The sequence below is a fragment of the Pituophis catenifer genome, unplaced genomic scaffold (genome assembly GCF_029215685.1).
Source record: "Pituophis catenifer annectens isolate HBS135680 unplaced genomic scaffold, rPitCat1.0.hap2 SCAF_2, whole genome shotgun sequence".
Classification (NCBI taxonomy): Eukaryota; Metazoa; Chordata; class Lepidosauria; order Squamata; family Colubridae; genus Pituophis; species Pituophis catenifer.
The window spans coordinates 192,944,320-192,971,990 of NW_027256882.1; the positions used below are offsets into that span (position 1 = coordinate 192,944,320).

General features: G+C 41.0%; 2 protein-coding genes across 3 annotated transcripts in view; one reads left to right on the top strand and one right to left on the bottom strand.

Moving 5' to 3' along the window:
- CLSTN3 (calsyntenin 3) overlaps positions 1–8,313 on the bottom strand; it is a 39,444-nt gene extending 31,131 nt beyond the window's left edge. For both annotated transcript variants that reach the window (XM_070938411.1, XM_070938410.1), the window contains exons 1-2: positions 8,112–8,313; positions 2,791–2,913 (exon numbers count right to left, since the gene is read on the bottom strand). In XM_070938411.1, the coding sequence (XP_070794512.1) occupies positions 2,791–2,913; positions 8,112–8,199 (211 nt within the window). In that variant the 5' untranslated portion in view covers positions 8,200–8,313. The remainder of the gene's footprint in view (positions 1–2,790; positions 2,914–8,111) is intronic.
- A 2,242-nt stretch (positions 8,314–10,555) lies between these two features.
- On the top strand, positions 10,556–16,766 carry RBP5 (retinol binding protein 5). The gene is made up of 4 exons (XM_070935334.1): positions 10,556–10,824; positions 12,005–12,183; positions 14,172–14,273; positions 16,471–16,766. Exons 1-4 carry the CDS (start codon positions 10,752–10,754, stop codon positions 16,522–16,524), a joined length of 408 nt encoding a protein of 135 aa, XP_070791435.1. The 5' UTR covers positions 10,556–10,751; the 3' UTR covers positions 16,525–16,766.
- The last annotated feature ends 10,905 nt before the right edge of the window (positions 16,767–27,671 follow it).

Genomic DNA, 27,671 nt, shown 5'->3' on the forward strand with positions numbered 1-27,671 from the left:
TGGATATATACAATAATTTCAAATACTCAAACCAAATTTGATTGTGGTCCTCTGTATGTGTGGGGCCTGAATAAATGATTCTCCTCACCCTTCACAAAAGCAATTTAATGAAATTCACTGGTTCTTGGTCCATTTCTGATCCCAAATACAAGATTTTGAATCCCTGCTGCTTCAGTATCTAGAGTGCTTTTTTTCCTTTCTTTATCCTAAAGCAGAATTTCCCAACCCTGGCAATTTCCAGACATGTGGATTATTGCCATGTGGACAGTTATAATTGCTGCTGGCTCTTCCTGGTAATTTAAGTCTAGCACCCGTTGCTATTCTGGTGTCAAATATGATTTGATTCTCTCAGGTTTTTTCATCTATTAAATGCATATTGCAATATAGGGGCATTTTTAGTTTTTTTTTTCAATGTATTTCTGACTTTTCTGCCCATTTAATATTAATCTCCATTATGGTTTACTGTTGCATTTAAATTACTTTTCTTTTTTAAAGAAAGCCATGCTAAGTATGCTTTGGAACCTGTTTGAAGATTTCCTGTTTTATGCACTTTGTAAAAGAAAAGAAATGAAACCTGTGATGAGGCAGATGCTCCGTGCTGCTCTCTTTTATGTGGAGCTATTTCCAACATAAATGGGCCTCTGGCACATCATGTCTCCCAACACAATTTATAAAGCCTGTCGAATAGTGTTAATTGGAAAGCACTATTCAAGCATTCAGAAAAGGAGAATATACTTGCTACAAACATTCCCAATCAGCTCTGCCTCAGAACATCTCTGTATACAACACAACTGTCTGCAGGAGAAATGCCTTTCTGTTTGAATGTACTGTGTTCATTTCCATTCGAGCAACAACCCTGATAATACAAGCCTTCTGCTTGTGTATAGATCAGAATGTTTACAATTGCACATGAACATCTTCTGCAAACATCCATGCTTTACAGGTATGTCCTTCTGTGGCAAACATCATTCTAAAGGACAATGAGTTTAGGATTGAGAGATAGCACTCACATACAGAACAAGCTTCTTTGACAAACGAGCAAACACAGATGTAGTCCGGAGAGGGAAATGAATTCACTGCCACCATATTTCCTATATGTCAGAAACTTCGCTCTTACTACCAACCCCTAACTTGATCAGGAACAGTTTTATGCATCCATCCATTAGGAAATGCCACTAAGTTATAATATTTGAAGACTGCTTATATTATGGAAAGTACTATAGTTTAGACCAGTAGTGGGATTCAGCCAGTTTGCACCACTTCGGGAGAACCGGTTGTTAACTTTCTGAGCAGTTTGGCAAACTGGTTGTTGGAAGAAATCATTACGGCAGAGAACCAGTTGTTAAATTACTTGAATCCCACTACTGGCTTAGACTTTACATTGGAACATTCCAACATTAAAACATTAGATTTCAGCCTGCAATATTATGTGAGAGCTTTCCTTTTAAAAAAAAATAAAAATGGAACACTTCATGAATTTGTGTTTCATCCTTGTGCATTATGTGAGATCTTTCCATGGAACATCACAATATACAACTCCTAAGGCAAGTCTCATTGTCAGATATTTCTATATATGAGAAAGTCTAATAACTTCAAAGATTTTTTTCATTCCTCGCTGCCAGGCAATTTCACTAATCCATCTTAGTCCATCATATTTATTGATTCTGCTCTGCGAGTTTAGATTATATATTGCACAAATTATCTTGAACTGCAGATTTCTCGAACTTCCTAGCAAAAGAATTAGTCATTTTTGGCAGGAAATGCAGACAACTCTGCTAACATGTTTTAGAGGAACAATAGCAGAATTGTCATAGGTTTGGAAGACCAGTGTGCAATCTTTATTAAAAGGGGGGGGGATGATAGGAAATACTCTGTTAATACACATGCTTTATTAATGCCGAGAGGAGGACCAGGTGAATTTATGCCATCCACAGACCATGAGATGCTGAAACCTTGAGAGGCAATGCTTAGAGGCTAGCTTTCTTTAATCTCTCCTTGAAGTGATATCTCGTGCTGAATTATTACCCTCATCCGTATGTATCATTGATTTCTTATATTTGTATGGATTTACTCTGTTTCATACAGAAAGAGCCATCAAAGGATACATTTCTAGATGGAGGCTATTCTTTCTTAAATAACTGGGTTAATTAGGTGGTTGGTTTGGTTTGTAAGAAAAACAGATTACAGTAGTGATACAAAAAGATGGGAAGATTACAAATGAAAAATACTTGTCTTGTTATAAAATACTTGAGGCAGGACAACTGCCAAATAAAAAAGGATGCCTGATCTGGGTGGAAAAACCTGGAACTTGGTCTAAATGAAAAGAAATGGACTCTTTGGTCCATACCTTCAATTTTAACTCCTTCTTCCAAAACCCTAACAAGGGAGGAGGGAGGTGATAGTGAAAAAAGGTTAAAATGATTGAGACCTAGCATACTTCAGGTCACAAAGACTGTGGCTTAATTCCCAGTCTGGGATGTTAATCTGGATCAGGCTTCCTTACGTCTATTCTTTAGTAAGGAGGGGAAAAATACATGCCAGCTAATTCATTATTTAATCACATTGAATTTGACCTTTCCTTATGCAACTATAGTGACTGATTGACAGAGGCTTCATCATAGCATTTTTGTTTGGCTTTGACTTGCTACATGGACCCGTACATTTGTAGACTATGGTTTAGGCTTTGGTGCAGTGTATAAAACAAGTCATTTCAAAGCCACAGTTAATCTTTGGCTATGTATTTGAATTTAGCTAATGAAAAACCTATGAGCTCTTCTGCCAGTGACATACCTGCATAGCGCAATGGTGCATCCTTGTCCAGAGCGAAGAGTGGAGGATTCAGTAGGACAGTGTTGTCATTCTCCATAACAATGCCTTGATACTCAGCTTCAATCCAAGGCTTGTGCTTGTTGGCTAAGAGCATTGGGAGTGCAAAAAGGATGATAAACACAAAAATCAATATCCTCTGAGTTCTTACCCAATGACATTTATAATGCCTCTCATTATATCTCACTGGCAAAGAGTGAATCCTCTTAATTGTTTTCTCAACTTGCATTTCATTCTGCCCCAGAATGAGCAGAGCAAACACTTGAAAAACCCACACAATCCTGCCCCTGCCAATCACCTTAGTAATAATCAAGGCTGCAAATTGTGCACAGTTCATGCAGGGAATGTGTATTGGGGCCAATATTCAGTAAGAACCATTGCAGCATGACTGTACAGGTAGTTCTCAACTTACGACCGTTCATTTAGTGACCATTCAAAGTTACAATGGCACTGAAAAAAAGAGACTTATGACTGTTTTTCACACTTAGGATCATTGCAGCATCCCAATGGTCACATAATCAAAATGCTTGGCAACCGACTCATATTTATGATGATTGCAGTGTCCTGGGGGGCTTGTGTGATTACCTTTTGTAACCTTTCGACAAGCAAAGTCAGTGGGGAAGTCACATTCACTTAATAACTATGTTATTAAGTTAACAACAGCAGTGATTCACTTAACTGTGTTAAGGAAGGTCGTAAAATGGGGCAAAATCACTTAACAGATGTCTTACTTAGCAACAGCAATTTTGGGGTCAATTGTGGTTGTGAGGCGAAGATTACTTGTCGTAGTTAGATGGGGGCCTCAGAACGGGAGAATCTACTAGTCACATACGATCAACAGAACAAGATCAACATTCTGTGCCTTATTTTTTAAGCATGTCATCTATCAGCAGGGGCTGAAGCAAATCAAGGAAAGATTTTTTCCCCCCCAAGCAACTCTGAATAGGAGCTCAAAATGCTCCTCGGTGACAATGGGCCTCTCTAGAAAGTAGCCCAGTGCTTGTGCTGACATTTAAGCTAATTCACAGGGTCTGGGTGAGGTTAAATGGAGAAGGAGGTCACACAATGCCACCCTGAGCCCCCGTGGAAAGGATTAGAAAAATGTATCATAATCCAGCCCAGAAAGGAGTGGTACATCCTGGTTACATCCTAAATCCTGCTGGTTTCCACTTGCCAGAGCAGAAAATATGGGGGATATTTACTGAGGCTTTTCAGCTCAGAGAATTGTGATAGATTGGAACAATGTCAATAGCAGATTTTCACTTGCAGAACTCTCAGTAGCGAAGGCCCCCTCCTTCTGGCAGGGTATCAAGAGAAGTATCAAAGGATTAGGAAGGTATTTTAATTCCTTAACGTGTTGCTTAAAGGGACAGATATTATTTTACAATAGCAGCTTTCTCTTTTATTTGGCTACGGTTTTTTTTATTATTATAAAGGACATTATGGCTAAAAAGCAAAGAGAATGCCTAAGAATTAGCTGATGATTTTATATGGCTGTCATCACATCAGAGTCTTTAAAAACATATTTAATAATCTTTATACAGCAAATGCTCAACACTATTCAGAATGTAGATAATTTGAAAAATATCCTTATATTTTCTTTAGTTTCATAGGGACATGCACTTACACACATATGTATACTTTCTGTCCAAATTGATTTTTTAAAAGTATAATTCAAAAGACTAAAATTAATATAATAAGATTAGTATTAATGCCTAGGTAGAAATCATAATACTCAGCGTATTTCTACACATTATAAATCTTGTAAGTTAAATCCTTTCTGATTGGTGAATATCTTGAAATATGTACATTTTAATTCAGGGTTCAGTTAAGAAAAACACACAGGGGAGATTGAATTAGAAGGTAGCTTAAAACATCACAATTTGTTTGCTCTGACATAGTAACTCTAAAAAGAGAGCTTTCAACAGACACTTTTAACAAATGAAGGCAGATATATGTGTCCCAGGATAATGTTGCAGGATCTAATCTGGGTCGGTCACCAGGAGAGAAGTTCCCTGAGGATGGGCTGCAGCACAAGTCTGAAAACTCAGGAGACTAAAGCTCTGGTCTTGGTGACTGACCCAGGTTGGATCCTGCAGACATATTTATCACCATCATTTTAAAAATCCCATCAGGATATGTACATTTGTAATCACATTCATCACAAAAAAGCCCTTTGCTCTCCAAGAATAGATTATCTGGATTTCCGTAGTAGAAAGATGTGAAGGGATGGCAGAAAAAATAAAAGAGGAAATGAAGTTACTTATATTTAGTTTTCTTTCATCATGACAAGATTAATTGAAGGCTTCAAGCAAAAAGCAGATTTCCAACATTCCCATCTAAGGGGACCCGATGGCTCAGACATCCTCACTCATGCCCTCTCTATATTCTTCCACAGTCCTTGTGTCTCTTGCTCTGTCCTGGCATATGCCATTTTCCTTCTGGCCTCACTTCATGGCCTGAAATGCTAATCTTGTTGGCTGGAGCCAGTCCAGACTCAACAGTGAGGCTGCAGCCAGCAGGAGGCTCCGAAAAATGTCACAAGCCCAGAAATAGCAAATTAATCTTCATCACACAACCTCCAGGGCAGGGAAAATGGAAGATGGAGATGAGAGAAAGAAGGGGAGAAATTGTTATAAATTAACACTCCTCCTAACTAACCAATCCCTAGTAAACTGGGTCTCTAGAATTAGATCACACTGTCCTAGTTACAACCCCCATCTCTCCACATTAAATCCTACAGATACATAGAGTTGTGTTCCATTCATTCATGACTGAGCAATCCTATGACTACTTTAGGGACATTCAGAATTTAAGGACATTTTCCACAGGAGATTATTAGGAACTTTAGATAAAGCATCCGCCTGTGCAGCAGAATCCCATCTCTGATTTGCAACTGACATTAATGACCCTCAAACAGTTGAAGGTTATTTCCATGAGAATATTTCAAGTGAAATCATTAGAAATGACCCTGTAAGGTGAGCAAACCTTCTCAGAAAAAGGACTTAAAGAGTCAAAGTGGAGGCAGATATATTGGGCACAGGTGTATAGTCATCTGCTTTGACTACCCTAAAGTTGCTATATAAGAACATGGAGGGTTTATAGGGATAATCTTCCTGGCAGGCTGGTCAGTGTTTAGCATGAAGGAAATGCCATTTGGATTTTCCAGTTCAAGTACTTTGATGTATCTCATAGTGCCCTATGCCAGTTTCAAGATTATTTGCTGCTCTTTTATCCTTGGTAATTTCTTGATGGGTTCTTTAGCCAAAAATGCAAGCAGATTCTTGCATGAGAAGTAAAGCCAAACTTTACTTTGTGATAGTATGTGTTTAGAATCAAGATCATGGACCAGCAAGGACCATGTAGTCAAAAATATATTTTGTTGAGTATTAGAACACAGCATCACAAGCACTGGTCAGAAAATGAAAACCTCTCACAGATCACAGAGAAATAATACGTAACAGATTCTGTGGTATTAATTTCAAGATAACAGTTGTGGCCATTAGCTCCAGTGGCTTTTGAACTGGCTTAGACAAATCCATTCCTATCAGCCACAATTAATGCTAAACAGCAAAGAGATGGCCTAGGAGAACAGAGGTGGAGACAAAGAACAGGTGCAAAACATCATCTTCAGGTTCTGCCTGTTCGTCTCCAGAGGCTTCCAATTAGCCAGTGTTCAAAAGGGGTTGTGGGACTAGATGGTTTAATTTAGCCAAGAAGTTCTTTTGAAGCACTTATATTCATCAGATGGTATCATAGCTGAATTGAAAAGATGCCTGAAAAGGGCTTCAGTTAGAGTCTTTAAAGCACTTTGCAGCCAACCAAGACTGGAAGAATGAAAAATAAGGTAAATCAGAACATGAGAGGTTTTTTTTAAAAATGCTATACTGCAGCAGAGAATTCTGAAGCTCTGGGGTTACGGGCGGCAGAAGAATGTAAATCGGAGTATTCATCTCGCCAGATTGTTTTCAGAGCTGCCATATTTAAACAAATAAATAATCGAGCCCAAGTTGCATTCTTGCCATGTCTCTAAGGTATCTTACTCATATGACCTGACCCTCTTTGGTACCCTTGTAACACAAAACTCTTGCCCTGCGGCCTTTGCTTCAAGGGGGATGATTGCAATGGAAGGACAATGAGCTGGTGAAAGGAGAATAAAACCTCTACTATTCCTACCAGCCACCTGAAGAGCCCTGGTTTGACTGTTTCTCAAGGAACGCAAGGCCAAGTCAACCCTCAGTGGCTACGTGCATTTAGAATTGGGTACCAGGGAGAGAGATTCCACTCTATCTGCAGAGCCAACAAGCGCACTGAATCCTAATGCTGCTGCATTGCCCTCCCCCTCCCTGATGCCAATTTTTAAGGAAGAAAGCCATGGTAATAGAAATCAAATGCTTTTTCACACTCCGTCTCTTTCCTTTGCTGCAAGCTGAAAGATGACTCAGTCTCCCCAAAATATGCAGGACCTTTAGCTTCTTCCTTTAGTTTCCATGCGATATTACTCTATTTCCCACAAGAACTCTTGTTCTTACATTAAGACCTGTAAGCCTAGATCAACCTACACATCTCTCTCATTTTCAGGCACCCAGATATGCGTGCGGATATATGTCCTGGGTTCGTGTTCAGAATACTGAAGCTTCTGTAGAGTAGCATCCCTCTCTCTGTTCAGCAGTTCACCCATTTATAAATGCAATGGTTTCCCTCTCCTTTGCTTGAAATTAGTAGATTTTGCAACCATGAACTGAACGGACTGGCAAACCCACTAAGACCCTAAGGCTGCAAGGAAGAGAAGATGGCAACTAGCCTAGAAACCGAGAGGGGGGGTAGCAAAGCAGCTTCATCACGTTTTGATCCTAAGAGACTGGAATACAGGAGCAGCCCTGGGAATTGCTGGGCGTGTGATAAAACGATAGGCAGAAAATGAACCTAGGGGAGAGATAAACAGGAGATGTAGTGGTGGGTTGGTGTGCAATCCAAGGAAGCAAAGCAAGGGAAAAGGGCTCTGATGCTACAGAAGGAAGCAAGTGAGAAGATCCAGAGGAGCAAAATAGCAAAAGCAGAGAAGCAGCGGGCAGCCCCACGGTTAGCGCCAAGCCCTATTTCTCTACCCGCTTCTCAGCGTTCCCGGGGAATGGATGGGCTGGATTAGAAGGCAGGAGAAGAGCTGCGCTCCAGCTTTGACCAGATGGGAGAGGCATGGCGGGGGCTCCAAGAGCTTCCCAGCCACACACACCCACCCAGCCCAGCCCTCTCCTTGGGGAGTCCGGGCGCCTCGACTGGCTCACCTTTGTTGCCGAGGGTGCAGGAGACAAGGAGGAGGAGGAGGAGGAGGAGGAGGCGAGAGGCGGAGGCGAGGGGCATCCCCCAGCCCATTTTAGAAAAGCCTTGAAAATACCGCTCGCTGTCCGGGATAGGCTCGGTCTCGTTCGCCGAAGGAGAGTGCCTTGACGGCTGTCGCTACGATCTGCTCCCACCCAGACCCAGGGGTCGGCTGTCGAGGCACTGCCCGGGACGGGGCGCCAGCTGGAGCTCCCGGACGCCTCCTTTCTCCGGTCCGGCCCAGCCCCTGTACTGCAGCATGATGTCAGCAGCGCCCGACGCTGATTGATGGGCCCTCGCAGCCAATACGAGGGGCGCCCCAGCCAGGTGCTGCAGGAGAAGGAGGGGACCGAGACTTAGGGGTAGGGGGGGCGTGGGAAGGCCAGAAGGGAGGTAGGATTGTCTTTTTCTGTGGGAGGGGGAGGAGGGCGGACACGTGTATGCACGCGAGCGTCCTGCCTCGTGCAGGCAAATAAACTAGGAACTTTAGAGGGACTTGCAGTTGGAAATGTGGGGGGTCTTTTTCCCCTCGCTTCCCCAACCCCGTTTTCCGTCTGATTTGCTAGCAGGGAACTCGAGGAGTCAGGGAAAAGAAATACACGCCTAGTTCGTGCACCGCAACTTGAAACCCGAAGGACGCTGCTGGAAGAAAGGTCTCCCTCCCCCCCCCCAAACTCTCTCGCGCTCGATCTACTCTAGATTGGGCTGGCCACAGAAGCATCTCTCTGCTTTAGGATCTGACAGTGGCGTGAGAAAGTTCGCAGTAAGACCTCTAGGTGTCTGCAACTATCTTGCTATGGTGGGGAATACGGAGCAAATGTTGGTTCACGCGTGAATGTTCCCAGCCTGACATCTTACCGTGCCGTGTTGGCAGATGAAAGAGTAACAGCTCCCCCCCTCCCCCGTGAAATAAACCCTCCTGCCTGTGATGATCCTTCTCACACTAACTCCCATTTGCAGTCTATCTTCCCTTCAACTGATAAACCAGATGTGTGTATCAGTGCGCAGACCACACTTCAGTTGCCTTTGGAGACGAGCCAGTCGCTCAAAGGCAAAGAGTAATTTCCCACAGGCACTTCCAAGCCGGGATGACTGGAAGATTATTGAAATTTGACTGTGAGTAATTCACAGAACTATTGTCTGCGGTAAGATGCATCCCCGTGATTCATTCACACATAAATACATCAACGGATGTGCAGATGCATGTGTAAATCAGCCTGAAGAAGGTGCTGGAGGGGGAATTGTTTTCTTGGGCAACCTAAAATAGCTGTGATTTGACCATGAGCAGAATAATTTGCTCTTGGCTGTAAATTCAATACACAGAGTTGAGCCAGTCTCTTGTTTTACCTTCACTCCCCCACAGAGATACCACCGACTGCCTTTGCTAGAGTGTATACAGGGTTACCATATACATGTGATACCTCATAACGATTTTAAAACACAATGTATAAACCTGAGACAGGCAAACCCAGTTTCAGAATTCTTTCCAAAAACGACGAAGAAATGTTCTGGTTTATACTCCGGTCTGGGAATGAGCAGAGTGCTTTTCCCTCTTCAGAACAACTTCTCCCACCGTCCTTCTAGAAGTAACCACAAAAGTTGGCGGAGTTTTTGGGGACAGCCTAGAAAACTGGGAAGCCATTTTGATGGCTTCAGTGACCAAGGCTGGACAGGGGTATCCCAAGTGAGCAACCTCTTCTCCTCATGCCTGTCATTAAACTGTCGTTAAACTCTACGCTGTGTCTTCACAATGTGCAGATGACCCATGTGGATTCAAATCAGAGATGATTGAACTGGCTGGGATCACATAGCACCATGAACTATTGCTAACTGCACTGTCAGGGTTGCCCAACAGCAAGAACGTCAACCAATAGGTGCCCTTAGGCAGACAATTCTTTGGAAAGAGGAAGTGTGCAGAATGCAACGGTGGTAACTGCTGGCGCTCCATAGAGAACTATTGAAATAGTTAGAAATTTCTGCCTGCTGATCGTAACTAGAATAGTCTTCCAGTCAAGCTCAGCTCCTAGTGATTTCAAGGAAACATCAACGCAGTTTTCTTGGGAAGAGTACGGAAACAGTTTTTGCCATTGCCTTGACCGGGATGTCCTTCAACGTACCCTTCTCCCGTAGCTTTGGGATTTACAAGTGGTCTCCTATCCACTTAGGAACCAGGCAGTGGAGCCTGATTAACTTGCGCTTTTGAAAGAGAGAGTGGAACTTTGCAAAGGTCGCCGTGTTTCTCTTGTTGTTGTTTTTCCCCCTCGTGGTTTTGGGTGATATAATGAGGAGAAGGAGAAAAGCGAGAAGAAGAAAAGGCTCCTGGCCCCCCTTCCCCCGCCCGCGCGGGCTGGAGCGGAGTGACTCTTAGGGCGGCGGGACTCGGCACTCCCGCGGCGCTACATAAAAGGCCGAGGGAGGGCTGGGAAAGAAGTCGAAGTCGAGGCGGCGGACCCAGCAAAGCTCCGGGTGCGGGCTCTTTTCAGCTGCCGCCTCTCTTCTTCCCCGTCTTTCTTTCCTTCCTTCCTTCTTTCCTTCCCTTCCTTTCTGTGAGCCTTCCTCCCGCTGCCCGTTTTCTTCCCGTGCCTTCGTCGTCCTCTTGCGCTGCGATGCCTCCCAATCTCAGCGGCTACTACCGCTTCGTGTCTCAGGACAATATGGAGAATTATCTCCGTGCCTTGGGTAAGCGAACCTTCCTCTCTCTCTCTCTCTCTGTCTCGGTTTTGTTGTTTGTTTTTTCCCCTCTCCCGGCCGCCAAATGGCTCCCGATCAGTTTGCCATGTTGGTGATGAAAGCTGGCGGGACTGGTTGGCGCCCAGAGCGCTTTCTCGCGGCTCCACATGGTTTAGGGCAGGGGTCTCCAACCTTGGCAACTTTCAGCCTGGGGGACTTCAACTTGGCTGGGGAATTCTGGGAGTTGAAGTCCCTCAGGCTGAAAGTTGCCAAGGTTGGAGACCCCTGGTTTAGGGGAACCGCCAACCCTCAGATGACAGTAATCTGGGCAAAGTTAAACTCCAGTATCTCTTTTTACTCCTAAAAGGTTGTGGTAATCTCCTCTTTCTAGGACTTTTCTTGATGGCACCAATCTAATCTACCTTGCCCGATTTCAGGAGGGCTAAGCAGAGGTGCTCCTGACCAGAACTTGGATGGCAAAGCACTAGGGAGGAGTAGAGCTGACCTTCCGACAGAATACAGGAAAGCTGAAATGCCTTGGCAAATCACTTCCCCCTTATCAAAAAAAAACTACTGGGATGAGTTTACATCATCACGAGGGGCAATGCCTGATTCATGGAACTCTTGCCCTTCCCCAACAATTTATAATCAGTATCGATTTATATCACGAACCCCCAATTCATTGTGTCTCTAGAGGACCACAGCACTTTCAAATGCAACCTTACTGCTGTATTAGAGATGGGGGAGACAAATCTGCTTGGTGGCTTCAAATTAATTCCTGGCAGAAGTGAGATTTAAATGGGGATTTCCTGATTTGTACCTCAGGGGTTTAGTCATTGCCCTGTTTTTTAGGGCGGAGAAAAGACTTGGCTATTTAAACAATTGAGTTAAAAGAATGATTTGTCTTTGATGCAGATTTGTGTCTTTTACTATGTTTGCTGCCTTGGATTGCTGAGGGGGAAGAAGGGAAGGAAGGTGTAAATTAAACTGAGATTCTTGTTTTCATCTTCCTTTATTATGTGGCCAATACATACAGGGAATACATACATACAATGCATACAGGGAAAATGGATAGCAAGGACATGGTTTTATGCATTGTTACTTGCTACTTATTCCCATTGCCTTTGGGGTACACAGACACCGTCCTTCAACATTTATTTAACTTTGGTCCTTGTAATCTCCCGGTTAGATATCAATGTGGCCCTGAGGAAGCTGGTTTGTCTCCTGAAGCCAGACAAGGAGATTGTCCACACTGGTGACCATATGACTATTCGCACTTTAACTTCTCTGAAAAACTATGTCATGGACTTTGACCTTGGGGTTGAGTTTGAAGAGGATCTGGGGCCAGTAGATGGACGCAAGTGCCAGGTAAGAGAAAAAGGCTTTGGTGAAATGCAGGGAGAAATTGGGTCAGTGCCTTTCCATAAGAAAGAGCTGCTGGGTAGAAGAAACACATTGTTTACACTCAGATTCTTGATCCGGAGTTGAACTGGATCAACAAAATTCTTCAGAGGCTGATTTTCTGCCAATTTCCAAGCAAGCAATAGGGAGTTAATTTACACATTAATTCAATCTCATTTATACAACTAACCCACTTTTATGAGTAGTCAGTTTACACCAGGACTTTTAAAACTATTTTTATGAGCAGTCTGTGTGCTGGTTGCAGAATTTCCTGCTCCCAAGACCTATAAATCTCTCATGATAAACTGCTCACGTGATGAAATAATTTGAACAAGTTTTTAATGCAAGATAGAGCTTATCCATTATGTAAAATAAGCTCCATTTTAGCTGGCAAAAATTGTGATTGGTGGTAAAATGCATGTTGTAACAGACACTTAATAATGTCTCTTTCTTTCTGCAATACCAGGCAAGCAACAAAGAAACAAATAGGAAATTTATTAAAATCCTGATAACTCTGGATTGAATTCAGACTAATGCTGAGTAGTTTTGTAGGTAGAGCCAGGCACACCACTACAGCTTAATGAATACTTTAATTTATTTTGTGAATGAATCATTTCATCCATTTTCATAAATGAAAGATGGATAAACTATTCATCAGCTAAACCAACCTGGTCTTCTTTAAAACACATGGGATTATAGTTCCCATCGTTCTCAGCCAGCTTGCTTAGATTGGGCTAAGCATACTGTACTGCCTTAAAAAAACTTTCTTGAAAGGAAGTTACAATGCAAGGGAAAGGACAATGAATAACCCCTACATACATTTTAGGGTTTAGATAAAATATCTCAAGTGCCTGGAGTTATTATGGCAATCTTCAACAACACTGGAAGTAAGCCAGTATTTCTTCAGATTGCTCATGGAGTTCAGAGAAAATGAATGGCTGAACTAAGAAATAAAATTTGGATTTAAAAAATGATTAACCCATATATGTGACTTTGAACCTTGAAAAAGTTAGCAGTGAGAATTGTGAGTATGTCTAGTATTTTCTGGTTAAGAGCTAAACTTCATACCCAGCTTTGGGTGTTTTCAAGTCAGAAGACAAAGAAAAGTCTCAGTGTTAATGGGATAAGTTGCACATCACCTGTAATCCACATTCAGCACATATTTCTCTTTCCATAGATTGGCCTTCCCCAGGCTAGGATCCCATGGCCCAGAGGGTCTACAATTTAATTGTATTGTTGTGCTGGCTCTGAATGTCAAAAGTTGTGATTTCTCACTTCTCAAGTGCATTATGTTAGAGAAGAGAGGCGTTGCTTTTATTTTGTTTTGTTTTGTTTTTCTTGGTTAAAGAATTGGGAAGAAATCCCTTGTCTTGGATTGGTCTAGAGTCCTTATTTCAAAATAAAGCTTAGGGATGAAGATGGAAGATAGGATTAGGGCTTCTCTCCCCTCCAGCTATCTGGAACAATGGCTTCCTTTTGCATTATGGGAAGTCCTGATTTTTTCTTAACAGAGTGGCTCAGTTCTGGGGAAATCGGCACGCCCTGAGGGGAAAAAAATCAGAACAGTTACGAACACAAATGTTTGGAAGCTTAAATTCTGTCATGTACATGCTTTAGTCATGAAGTAAAAAGGCAGCTTATTTGGGGTCTGCATCTATTGAGGTTTAGGCAGAATAGTTCCCATGGGGATTTGCACACATAAGATTTTTAGGCATGTCTTCACTTCCCATTTCTGTCTGTAACAAAATCAACAATGCGGTTAAGATAAGACTTTCTCCTGGCGTCCTGGAAGGCTGCTTGAACAGAGCCTGCATTACCCTGAGCTGCTGTTATTTTACGGCATGTTCTGTCTTGTTTCCAGCAGAAGGCCCTTTCCTATTTCAAGTGATGTCATTGACCCTTTCTCTTTTCTCTTCCCCCCCCCCTCTCAACTTGCTCCCTCCCGCTGCTTTCAGACAACTGTTTCCTGGGATGGAGATCAGCTGGTATGTGAACAGAAGGGAGAGAAACAGAACCGGGGTTGGAGGCACTGGCTAGAAGGGGATCAACTGCATCTGGTAAGGAGGAGTAAGCAATTTTCCTACTTCCGCCCCACATTTTTGAAAGCACAGAATGGGTCTTCTTCCCTACTCCCAGCTCAGAAAAACAAAGAAGTCAGCCAACTTCTGTGTGCTTCCTCAGGGAGGCAATGGCCTCTTAACAAAAACATCCTTCCCAAGAGTTCAAAAGTTCAGTCGGCTGAGCAAGGGAGCCACCCATCGTCCGCACTCTTCTTTGAAATTTGACCACGGCTCCTGGGGCACCAGGGAAGGAGAGGAAATCAAAGCAGAGCATCCCTGTGCCTGACACTCAGAATTTTAGCCTTGGTGCTAGTAAACAGCATGGTTTTTTTTTTTTTACAGGTAAGTGGTTCCAGGGGCAGTTTGGCAGAGATGGGCTTTTAGGCATCTTTCTGAGCTGTGTCCTCTCTATGCAGTTCATGGCCTTCCCCTCTAGCACAGGCTGCTGTGTCAAGTATGTAAGGAATGCTGACATCTGGACTGAATAAATACTCAGAAAACTTGTAAAAACCTGAATTGTGATGATTGTGCAGAGAAAAGGTGGGTTGCAATATGTTCTGAGAGATAGCCTGGTCTGACTGAAAAGTGCGCCACAAATTTCCAGCAAATATAAAATGCCTTGAAAGTCAGGGGTAATTTGATGAGAGAGTGAGAAAGAAGATTCTTGGTAGTATAAGATAAACATCCCTCTCCCCAAATCTCCCCATCCAAAAACAATCCTAAGCATTCTTTACTTTAAAAGCACTTAATGTTTTTGCATTTTTAAATAATCATACTAACTATAGTGTACTTTACAATAATGATAACTTAATTATGAAGCCACATCTCTAATAATGGAATATTAGACTAATAATAAAAGTACTAAATTAGGCATTCTCTTCAGTCTCATCCTAAACCATCTGGACAGAATACCCTAACTACAATTCTACAGTATTCTTCAGCTCACTGGCACTCCCTAAAAGCTAGAAAGTTAGAAAAGATTAAATAAATCCAAGCACAACCAACTGCAGACTTTCACCAGGGAACAGCTAGGTGAAAATTCATTTGCATTTTTCAGCATGAAATAGGTAGGTGTTTCCCCAGCCAGTCACTGGGGAATTCTGGGAGTTGAAGTCCTCATGTCTTAAAGTTGCTAAGGCTGAGAAACACTCCTCTAATGCTTCCAACTAAGAGGTGGAGTTAAGTAATTTTAGACTCTGAATTTAGTGGTTTTGCCCCTTTTGGAATATGCCAGCTCTGGTAGGTAGCGGCTACTTGCTCCAGAATCCTCCCCTGGTGGCATTCCTGATTGAAACAAGCTTTTTCTGTACTATAGTACAAATCCTTGGATCATACATTCTGAAAGAAACAGTAAAGTACTTAAGATTGTAATGGTACAAATCCATCTTGGAAGTTTTCCTTTGAAATTAAATGGGCATGAATACACTTATAAAATTTTTCTTTTCTTCAGTGAATGTTGAGCTGCTCAACTTCCTAATGGATTGTCTCTCCTGTTGATGGTGGTGGAGGGGGTGACAGGTTTGCCTTATCTAGTTGAATCAACAACCTGTAATATTTGACCAAGTAGCTACTTTCAAAAGCAAGAAGGGGCCCCAAGCAGGGTAGAAACTCATCACAAGACACATAGTACAACAGAAATGTCATTTGGTTGACTCTTTCCCTGCTCCCTTCTTTTAGGATAATTAGATTACTTTTGTAGATTTGAAAGCAGCCGGTTACTAAAAGTATCCACGAGAAATCCTTTTGTAGGCCTTTGAAGTTTGCCGTGTATCATTCCCCCTTTCCCCAGTATCTGACACAACAGCCTCATGCTTCAAAATCTTTTTTGTGAATGTGTCCATTTTTCTGAATGTATCTATTTTGAGCAATACAAACAGTTTTTGTAAATTCTTTTTTTTCTGCTGAAAAGTAGCTTGGGACATTGTTTTCAACACTTCCCTTTAATATATGCATAGAGAATTATATATCTGGAAAACTGAATTAATGAAGAAGGTTGTCTGTAGGTTTGGAAGGTACAAAGCAGAGATGTTCACACTGAGATTTCTGTTGTATTTCTATTGATGGCAATTGTTTTTGTGCTAGGTACAAATAAAAACCAAACTGAACCTATTTGTTGGCTGGCAGATGACAATTTCCTCTAGGGATTCAAGCATAACTGTATTTCCTGCTTCTTGACTGACCTTTTTTCTTCTAGCGCATGACAGCAGAGAATGAGGTTTGTGTCCAGGTTTTCCAGAAAGTGAAGTGACCTCAAACATCGTGCCTACCTTGTGTGATGTGCCAACTTCCAGATGGACCTGGTATTGGAAAGTAAACCAGATGTAGAATTAAGCAAACTATTCATATCTTTTCCTAATCTTTCATCTTTGGATTAAAACAATACAGATGACCAAATGTGTGCATTTTTTTATTGATGACTTGAGACATATAAGCAATATGCTTCCAATCATCATCTTGCTTTTCAGATTAAAACTTCTATGCTTAACTATTTCTCTCTGAAGTGGCAGACTGTATTTTGACTACGTCATTATAATTTGCAGTGGTGGGGCCTCGTGCACCTAATTATTTATCCAAACCCAAACATCTTGCAATGTAGTTGCAGGTTGATCATCTTAAGAATATGGGTTCTCCTGACAGTACAAAAAAATACCTTTGCAAATATATTGTTACAGAGCCAGACTTAGTCTTGGGAAAAGACAGCATCTCACGTAAATATGTCCAGGTAAGTGATAATGTCTTTGCAATAGGAAAAAAATTAGCAAGAAAGCATACACTGGCAACCAAACTCTTCTAGAGCTGAGAGGGCTTGTGAATAGGTTGCCGAAAGGAAAGGACTTTGTTTTTGGATTGGAGAAATTGAGCAAGCATTTAAAAAAAGGAAACTCTTTAAGAAAGAGAAATCCTTTCAGAATAAGAGTTCCGGCATCCTAAGCAGGAGAAGGAAGTGATTTATCACATCAAATTCTCTGCCTGAGAACTTTGGTAAGAGGAGATTGTTAAATAACGAATGTTGCCATGAAATCCTTTCAGTTTAGGAAGGAAATAGAGTAAAACTGATGCTCAATAAATCAGAAATGAATAGCACAATGCTACTCTGGAAGCTTCTTAAAGGTTTGCTTTGGCCAGGAACAGAAATTTTGCACATGGTTGAAGGGAAACTGAAGTTTAGCAGTTGGCATATTGGATTTGCTGCTTGCCGAAGTATGGTTCTGTGGTTTTCCAGAAGTGTATTATTCCTTGCTGCTGGTTTCAGTACTGATCGATTGTCATTCAAATGACTCTGTACATCCCAATCATTGCCTTGACTCCATTGGTCCTGCTTGGCCAGTCTCGCTTGAGTTTTTTGAAATAAAAGTTTCTTCAAGCAAATCATTCAGCAGTATTTTCCAAAAATTCTAAATGGTGGTTGCGATGGTGTGATCAAAGCCCTGTTTTGTTTTTATAAGCATTGTACAGATGGCACATCAAAACAGGTTGAGATTGGATTGTACTATTGTGGCCATTATTATTTTTTTAACCACATTCTGCAGACATCCCTGACTTTATTCCAGGCACTAACATTTGGCAATTCAACCTCCTTTTTTCTGTAACTGTTGAATCTACTTGTACAATCTACATTTACTTAATCTCCCGCCACATATGCATCATGCACCCCTGTTCACCATCATATACCCCCCTTTCCCCTCAACTCATATAAACCACAAAGAAGAATTCCATTCTAATAAATACGAATAATTCAGAAACTCTATGGAGGAACAAAAGGCATTCATCTTCATTGTTTCTTTTTTTTTTAAATGATAGCCACTTCATGTTTCTGAAATGCTATCATGCCTGATAACCAACCTTATTAAAACAATTAACAAATCATCAATTGATAACACAACCATACTCAGTGCATTCAGTGGCCAGTCCTCATTAGAACTACATCTACATGGAGGGAAGCATGCAGTGGGGTACCTCAAAGTTATGTCTTAGGCCTAGTACGTGTCAACATCTTCATAAATGATTTAGATGGGGGAATAGAAGGGGAACTCATCAACTTTGCAGAGGACACTAAGATGGGGGGAAATTGCCAACATTTTAGATGATAGGCCAAGATTCAGAAGGACTTTGACAGACTTAAACACTGGGCCTCACTCAACAAAATGCAATTAAGTGCTGAGAAAAACAAGATCCTACACATAGGCAGGAAAATCCAAATGCACAGTTACAGAATAGGTGACACCTGGCTCAACAATAGCAACTGTGAGAGGGATCTAGGTGTCCTAAGAGACCACCACTTAAGTATGAGGCAGCAGTGTGCTCCAGCTGCCAAACTGCTAATGCAATACTAGGTTGCATCAACAGAGGGATAGTGTCAAAATCATGTGAAGTGATAGTACTGCTTTGTACTGCATTGGCAAAATCACACTTGGAATACTGTGTCCAATTCTGGTCACCACAATAGAAAAAAGATGTTGAGACCTTAGAAAGAATACAGAGAAGAGCAGCAAAGATGATAAGGGCCTGGAAGCTATACCATATGGCGAACAACTGAGGGAACATCTAGTCTGATGAAGAGAAGGATTATGTGTGATATGATAGCAGTCTTTCAAGAGCTGATGGGCTATTCCAAAGAAGTAGGGGTCGACCTATTCGCCAAAGCACCTGAAGGCAGGAAAAGAAGTAATGGGTGGAAGATCATTAAAAACGGATTCAGCCTAGAACTAAAGAGAAATTTCTTGACAGTGAGAACAATTAATCAATAAAACTGTCAGGTCTGCCTCCATTCAAATCTTAAGAAAGAAAATGCCCAACTCCATAGATTTACAAAAAAAGGTACTTTTATTAGGAATGAACTGATAGCAGCAAAATCAAAGTCACCCCAAACCCTCCCTCCCGGGGTCTAGCCCATAAAGACCAATCAGCATCCAATATGATGTTATGGGAAATCTTTTCAGCAGATGCTGGATGCCTCTGGAGGCAAAGGATGGTTGGCCTTGGAAAAGTCCAAACAGCTCCACTCCATTGATGGGTAGCAATCTTCCCTTCCAATTCTCATGGGAACACGTCAAACCAGCTCACTTCCCCACCTCAAATGCCAACCCCCCTCCATCTCATTTCCGTGGCAGCCGAGGGCAAGTAAGCTGCAAACCGCATTCTGGAGATTTGGCTGACAAAAACAGCTTACCTGTGGAAGTTGTGGGTCTCCATCACTGGAGGTTTTCAAGAAGACACCGGACAGCCATTTGTCCGAATGGTATAGTCCCAAGATATTTTACAAGAAGAGTACTCAACTCCTCTGCTCGCAATAAAATTCCTTATATCACCAGGCTTGAAATTTTAGGCCTGGATAACCTTGAACTACTCCGTCTATTTTCTGACCTAAACTTAGTATACAAGATTATCTACCATAACGTCCTACCTGTTAATGACTACTTTAACTTCAACTGCAATGAAACAAGGGCTATCAATAGATACAAACTAAATGTAATTCGCTCTTGATTGCAGAAAATACGACTTCAGCAATAGAGTAGTAAATGTCTGGAACACTCTACCTGATTCTGTTGTTAGTTTCTCTAACCCCCATACCTTTTACTTTAAATTGTCAGCCATGGACTTTACACGTTTCTTAAGAGGTCCCTAAGAGGGCATGCATAAGTGCACCAGTGTGCCTACCAGGGGTGGGTTTTAAAATTTTTTACTACCAGTTCTGTGGGCGTGGCTTATTTTGTGGGTGTGGCTTGATGGTCATGTGACAATTATTTAGGATTTAGCAGAGGTACTGGTCTACCAGGTTTTTAACTGCTTGCAGAGCTGTACCGATCTACCCATTTATTTTTGCAGGCACTGATCTACTCATGCATTTTTGCAGGCACTGATCTACTCATGTATTTTTGCAGGCACTGGTCTACCCATTTATTTTTGCAGGCACCGGTCTACTCATTTGTTTTCTTTTAACACTGATCAGCTTTAGGGCGGCCCTTTGAAGCCCCGTGGCAAGATTAAACAGTTTTTTTCCCTCTAGCCATCAGCTGGGACTCAGGAGGCAGCAATAGATTGGGGGTGGGGCCAAATAAAATGTAAGAATAATGTGGGGGGGCGAGAGGGGCAGAACCGGTTCGGTGACATCATATCGTCACCACTATCGGATCGGCGGAACCAGGAGGAACCCACCACTGGTGCCTACCATCCCTGTCCTACTGTCCTCATTTATATGTAATCATTTTATGTGTTTATGGCTATGTTTTGCCTATTTGTGCCATCTTTTTAATGTGTCCATGTCTATGTGTATATTGATAGTTGTTTCCTTGTAGTTGTTGACAAACAATTAAATAAATAAATAATAAATAAATAAATATAGGGCATGGGTCTCAAACTCACTGTGTCACATTGCCGTCATGTTACATTTCGTGATGTTTTTCCTATTCCTATTCCTATTCGGAGCTGGGTGGGCGTGGCCTGCATGTGATGCATCCGGCCCACTGGCCGCCAGTTTGACACCCCTGGTATACGGTCTCCTACTTGAGCAATGGGTTAGGCTAAAAGACCTCCAAGGTTCTTTCCACCCTATTATTCTATATTCTATGATAATATTAGATTATTGGATGTAGCCCAGAGTCACTTTCTGTGACACTGTGAAATGGGCAGTCATATAAATTTTATTAATAAATAAATATTTCAGAAGCAGAAGGAATGCTGAAAAATAATTCTAATGATCAGGAAAAGAGGTCAGTCCCAAACATCATATGGTTAAAAATAAATATCTATTAATCATGTATGAAAGATTGGCTACCCTAAACTGAAAAAGCAATTTTAAAGATGAAGTTTTGTTTCACCATAAAATAAGGTCGCAATATCCTATTTTTATAAGCACCTGAGGTGAACTTGAATTTTTGTTTTGTTTTAACTCAGAATTGCTTACGATATTCAAAATATAAAATAGAACATTTTTCACAAAGCAACTACATTTGATGCTCTGCAACTCTAAGACAGCAACTTTTTCAGGCTGAGGGATGCACTTTGTACTGAGTGGCATACCTTTAAAAAATATCGTGAGAACAAAGAAACAAGCCGGGCCAAGACAAAAACTATTTTTTTCATAATTTTATTCAACTCTAAATGAGGTTAATCACAGTTGCACAGGGGCTAGTCCTATATTTAATCACAGCTTTCTTTAAGGCATTCAATGCTACAAATTTATAATGTTTGTAGTAACGTTTGGAGAGGGTGGCCCTTGGGACTGCCTACGCCTCTGAGGCTATACCTCTGCTTTAAATTATTACATTATTTTAACCTTGGAGCAACTTAGGCAGTGACTCCTATAAGGATTTGGACATCTCTGCCTACAAAAGAATAATATCCCTTGGTTAAATCTTAGATGTTGTGCATCCTTTGCATCTTTGAAAATAAGTTCATGTTCATCTTTTCTCATTTTTGCTACTGTGAGCAATGGTTCTTCCAAATCTGTGGCTGTTTTGAAACTGAACACATCGGCTGACATGTCCTACTTCCCCTCTGTTATCTCCAGCTCAGGTTTCTCCCAGCCAGGCATACAGATAAGCCCAGGAACAGTGCTACGTTAGCAAGAAACCCAGCTTCCTCATGTCACTTGCAAGATTCATAGATAATACACTTTACCAACAATGCTCATTTCCAATACCATTTGTGGCTGCTCAGCAAAAGGAGTCTGTCTGTTGTACTCATCCATGTAACAGATTACCTTAGTGAATACTTTGGAAACCAATAGACATATAATAAATGGACATAAATTTGTGAGCTGTGTGAGTTGAGTGGAAGTGGGGATGCTTTAGATATCTTTGCCTCTGGCTTATTGTTTCTCTTCTTGCGCTGTTTATAAATTCATGAAGCATTGGAAGTGGAGGAGCTATAAACTAGAATGAGAGCCATGATTACAAGGAAGGAGCTAAAAAGCTGATCTGCTGATATTCTCTACTACTTATTCATCTGCAATACATTATGATTTGTTGAAAGCACAGCTCCAGATTTGCTCCCTGAGCAAAATGCTCAAGCATTTGGTTTGCTAAAGATCGAGAACAATAAAGGGCAAAGGCACAGGGGCCATGAAGGATGCGTGTCACATGGGTTACTTGTTCAGGTAGTCCCCATTTAGTGACTGCCTTGTACAGCAACTGTTTGCAGTTACTCTGAAAAAGTAACTCTGAGATTATTCCCCACATTTACAACCTTTAGCTGAGATGGCGTAGTGGTTAGAATGCAGTACTGCAGGCTAATTCTGCTGACTGCCGGCTGCCAGCAGTTTGGCAGTTCGAGTCCCACCAGCTCAAGGTTGACTCAGCCTTCCATCCTTCCAAAGGTGGGTACAATGAGGACCCAGATTGTTGGGGGCCATATGCTGACTCTGTAAACCACTTAGAGAGGGCTGTAAAGCAGTATGAAGCAGTATATAAGTCTAAGTGCTATTGCTATTACAGGTCTGGAAAGCAAAGAAAAGCTGAAGTAAGATCATAAGCATAGCCATGGTTTCACTTAACAACTGCTTCACCTAATGATTGAGCTGCAGATCACAATTGGGGTCACTAGACAAGGGCTACCTATAATATTTCAGGGCTCATATATAGCCAAAAGATGACACACTTAGCTGAGGACTAAGAGAGAGGAATCACTGTCACAAAGGCCTTATAATTGTGTCACAAGTCATTTTACAATGATGCAAGTTGGGGCTAACCATTCAGACAACACTATTACTACTATGCACTGTAAACCCTATGCATTGTTAACTTGAAAGTAAGTTCCAATGGGTAAGAAGCCACTGAGGCTTATTTGCCAGTGTACAAATGAGACTGAGTGGTAAAGCAGCCAACTAAGTAGAGAAAGCATCTCTAAAATTAGAGATTTAGATTAGATTTCTTAAATCAGAGTCATTTTGCCCAGAGAGAAATAGTGACTTGACATTCTAGGGCTACAGCCTTTTTTCCAGCCTAGTTCCAGAACAACTAAAGTCACAGGTCATGAACAATTAGAAACATTTTTCAGATTGATCAATTTCCGGAACTTATTTATCCAAAGAACAATTTAAGCAGAATATGATTTGGTAAAACTTTTCCTGGATTTTATAATTTTAGGCTAGTGTTTCTCAACCTCAGCAGCTAAGAAATGTGGATTTTAAGAACCAGAATTCTCTAATTTAGCATGTTGAAATCCACAAATCTGAGTTACTCAGATTGAAAAACATTGCTTTAGATTCCAAGTGTGATCCACAACACAGTTATTCAGATAAAATTAGTACTGAATTTCTGTGTTTGCAAACTACTTATTATTCCAAAAGGAAGCCCAAAGTAGTTAACTGCATATCAAAATATTAAAATATCCAAACAATTTGAAAAACTGTTGAACAAGAAATATGTTATGATGATTGTCCCATCAATAACATTTCAGTTGAATAGTTGACATCGCAGGCACAGCCGTTCAGGGCAAAATTAATATATTAAACTGATAAAAACTGACGGCACGAATATTTCAATAGCTAATAAGATAAGTACTGTAAATCTTAACACATGTAATAGGTAGAATACACATTCCACAGTATACACAGAAAAGGCAGTTTACAAAGGACAAGGCTAAGCACAGACCTAACACCAGCAGCGTTTAGAAAAATTTGCCCCTTTCAGCTGGATGAAACAGCCAAGAAACAGAAAAGGGATTTTTCATCATGAGGCCGTGACATTACTGAAATTAATCTAATCCTCTTGTCTCCCTGGATATGGCTGCTACCAGCAATAGCATCTTCTCTACCTTCATAGTCTCACCCGTCATCGATAGAAGGTAGGACTAATGTATCCACGACAAACAGCATCATGCAAACACCATGATGATGCTTTAGAAACAATGTTTGATGCAAGTACAGGTAGTCCTCCACTTACAACAGTTCACTTAGTGACTGTTCAAAGTTACAACGGCACTTGAAAATGTGATTTATGACCATTTTTCACAGTTATGACCTCTGCAGCATTCCTATGGTCATGTGATCAAAATTCAGACACTTGGCAACTGGGTCATATTTATGACAGTTGCAATGTTCTGAGATCACATGATCACCTTTAGCGACCTTCTGACAAGCAAAGTCAATGGGGAAGCCAGATTCACTTAACAACCATGTGACTAACTTAACAACTGCAGTGATTCACTTAACAACTGTGGCAAGAAATGTCATAAAATGGGGTAAAATTCACTTAACAAATGTCTCACTTAACAACAGAAATTTTGGGCTCAATTGTGGTCATACGTCGAGGAGTACCTGTAGATATCTTGTGGAATTTGCATCTTGCTTATGTGTGTCACATGTCCTCCTTCCCCCCATATCATAGACATCTGAGGCTGCAGTGCCTATGCATTACCTTGATGTTCCCCCTAAGTATTTCTCAAAGAATATATTTTACCACCTAAACTACTCTGACCCAGATGGCCATCAAGACACCATTAAGTTTTCAGGACTCTCTAGACAGACAATTATCAACTTTATATGATACTTCTTTACAACAGTTGATGTGCAAACAACTTCTCCTTCTCCTTCTCCTTCTCCTTCTTCTCCTTCTCCTTCTCCTTCTCCTTCTCCTTCTCCTTCTCCTTCTCCTTCTCCTTCTCCTTCTCCTTCTCCTTCTCCTTCTTCTTCTTCTTCTTCTTCTTCTTCTTCTTCTCTTCCTCTCCTCCTCTTTTACCACTTCAGTTGTCAAGGACAGTGGTGGGATTCAGCCAGTTCGCACCACTTCGGGAGAACCAGTTGTTAACTTTCTGAGCAGTTTGGCAAACTGGTTGTTGGAAGAAATCATTAGGGCAGAGAACCGGTTGTTAAATTACTTAAATCCACCACTGGTCAAGGGAGATACAAAGTTCTGGTTCTTGCTCTTCTGGAGGCCTCAACCATTGTTAATTGATGTTGTTGTAGTGTATTTTTGATGTTGTCTTTCCATCTTCTTCTGGGTCTGCCTCATATTCTTTGACCTTCTCCCCTTTTCGTATATGTATATTAGATAAACTTTATCTAATGCACAAAACAGCCACAGATGAGATTACTGCAGTGTTATTATGTTTCAGCCCATAATCTGTTCCCTCTTTCATCTAGAATCAGTTTTAAACAGAGAAACACTCAAATTTATTATTTATTTAGTTCCCTTTGCAGCCTTTGGCATATTAATATCCTTGGTCTATAATAACTATAGACCATAAAAACTTAAGTTAAAAACCTAATTTGGCATCATATCCTAACTCCTCTTCCTTTCATCCCTTAGAATTAAATAAAATGCAGCCAGACCTTTTTAACTAAGAGAGGAGAAGTTTACCAAAAAAGCTAATGCTGTCCTAGGCTGCATCAACAGGATAGTTTCAAGATCACATGAAGTGAGAATACCACTTTATATTACACTGGTAAGACCACACTTGGAATATTGCATCCGGTTCTGGTTATCACAATACAAAAAAGATGTTAAGACTCTGGAAAGAATGCAGAGAATGGCAAATCACAAAGTTGATTAGGGAGATGGAGGCTGAAACATATGAAGAATGGTTGCAGGAACTGGTTATGTCTAGACTAATGAGGAGAAGGACTAGGGACGACATGATTGCTGTCTTCCAGTAGATTGTCACAAAGAGGGAGGCAACCGATTCTACAAAGCACATGAGGACAAGACAAGAAGTAATGGATGGAAACTAATCAAGGAGAGATCCAATCTAGAACTAAGAAGAAATTTCCAGACAGTGAGAACAATTAATAAGTGGAAAGGCTTGCCTCTGGAATTTGTGGGTGCTCCATCATTGGAGATTTTCAAGAAGAGATTCGAAAGCCATTTGCCTGGAATAATATACTGTATCCTGCTTGAGTATGTGTTGGACTAAAAGACCTTCAAAGTCCCTTCTGACCCTATTATTCTATGTTCTAACTATCAGTTGATTCCCAGCATTCCATATTTAACCAAGTTGGTAGAGAATATGGTAGCATTATAATTTCAGGAATCTTAGAGGCAATGGATTATCAATATTATTTCCAGTCTGGGAACAGGCCCAATTTCAGCACAGATATGAATTATCTGTCCCAGGAGACAGATGGGAGAGTGCAAACTTATTGACCTTCATGGATCTCTCGGTGGCTTTTGGTACCATTGACAATAACATCTTGTTGAAGCACTTGAAGAGTTGAGTTGGAAGACAATACCGTATGATAATTTGCCCTTATCTCTCAAGGCGCTCTGAGTGCTTTTTTAAAATTTGTAAAATTTTTAAGGGTTTTTTGTAAAAAATAAGAAAAGGGAGAAATGATGATTTATGGACTTAATGATAGAAAAGGGTGAGAATTAAGAGGGCGAAGAGATTTCTGGAATAGTTAAGAAGAAAGAGAGATGATGGGTTTGTTAATAACTGTTGAAAAGAAACTTAGAAGTTATCTGCTTTTCTTAAGTTATTTCTCTCTCTCCTTTGAGCTTTTCCTCTTCTTTTTTTTCTTTATTAGATTTATTTTTATTGATAAAAATTAATAAAAAAGTATTATTGCTTTCAATCAATCAGAATAGAACTGGAAGGGACCTTGGAGGTTTTCTAGTCTAACCCCCTGATCAAGCAGGAGACCCTACCATTTCAGACAGGTGGCTATCCTGTCTTTTCTTAAAAACCTCCAGTGATGAAGCCCCTATGACTTCTGAAGGCAAGCTGTTCCACTGGTTAATTGTCCTTACTCTTAGGAAGTTTCTCCTTAATTCCAGGTTGCTTCTCTCTGTGAGTAGTTTCTTCTCATCCATTGTTTCTTTTCTTGCCTTCTGGTGCTGTAGAAAATAAGTTGACCCCCTCTTCTTTATGGCAGTCCCTGAAAGCTTTCAAAAAGAGAATGGACTTTCATCTGTCAGAAATGGTGTAGGGTCTCTTGCTTGGTTGGAGAGTTGGACTAGATGACCTAAAAGGTCACATCCAACTCTGTTATTCTGTTAAATACTGAAATACTGATATCATGTCTCCCCTTAGTCCTTCTTTTCTCCAGATTAGCCAGACCCAAATCCTGCAACCATTCTTCATATGTTTTTGTCTCCAGAGCCTTAATCATCTTATTTGTTCTTCTTTGGACTTTTTTCAAAGCCTCAACGTTTTTTGTTTGTTTGTTTGTTTGTTTGTTTTTTTGGGTAATGTGATGACGAAAACTAGATTCAGTATTCCAAATGTGGTCTTACTAAGGTTTTATAAAGTGGTACTAATACTTCCCGTGATTTTGATTCTATGCTCTGTTTATACAACCAAGGATTGTATTAGCATTTTTGGCTTCTGCCACACACTGTTGGCTCATATTTAAGTGATCGTTCACTAGGACTCCAAGGTCCCTCTCACAGTTACTGTTTTTAAGCCAAGTTTCGCCTAATGTGTACTTGTACCTTTGGTTTTTCCTGCACAGGTGTA

Bases quoted from the DNA above. Each gene is read 5' to 3' on its own strand.
- RBP5 (XM_070935334.1), top strand. From the start codon at position 10,752: ATGCCTCCCAATCTCAGCGGCTACTACCGCTTCGTGTCTCAGGACAAT. The intron at 10,825-12,004 runs GTAAGCGAACCT...TCTCCCGGTTAG, and splicing joins GAATTATCTCCGTGCCTTGG to ATATCAATGTGGCCCTGAGG. The intron at 14,274-16,470 runs GTAAGGAGGAGT...TTTTTCTTCTAG, and splicing joins AAGGGGATCAACTGCATCTG to CGCATGACAGCAGAGAATGA.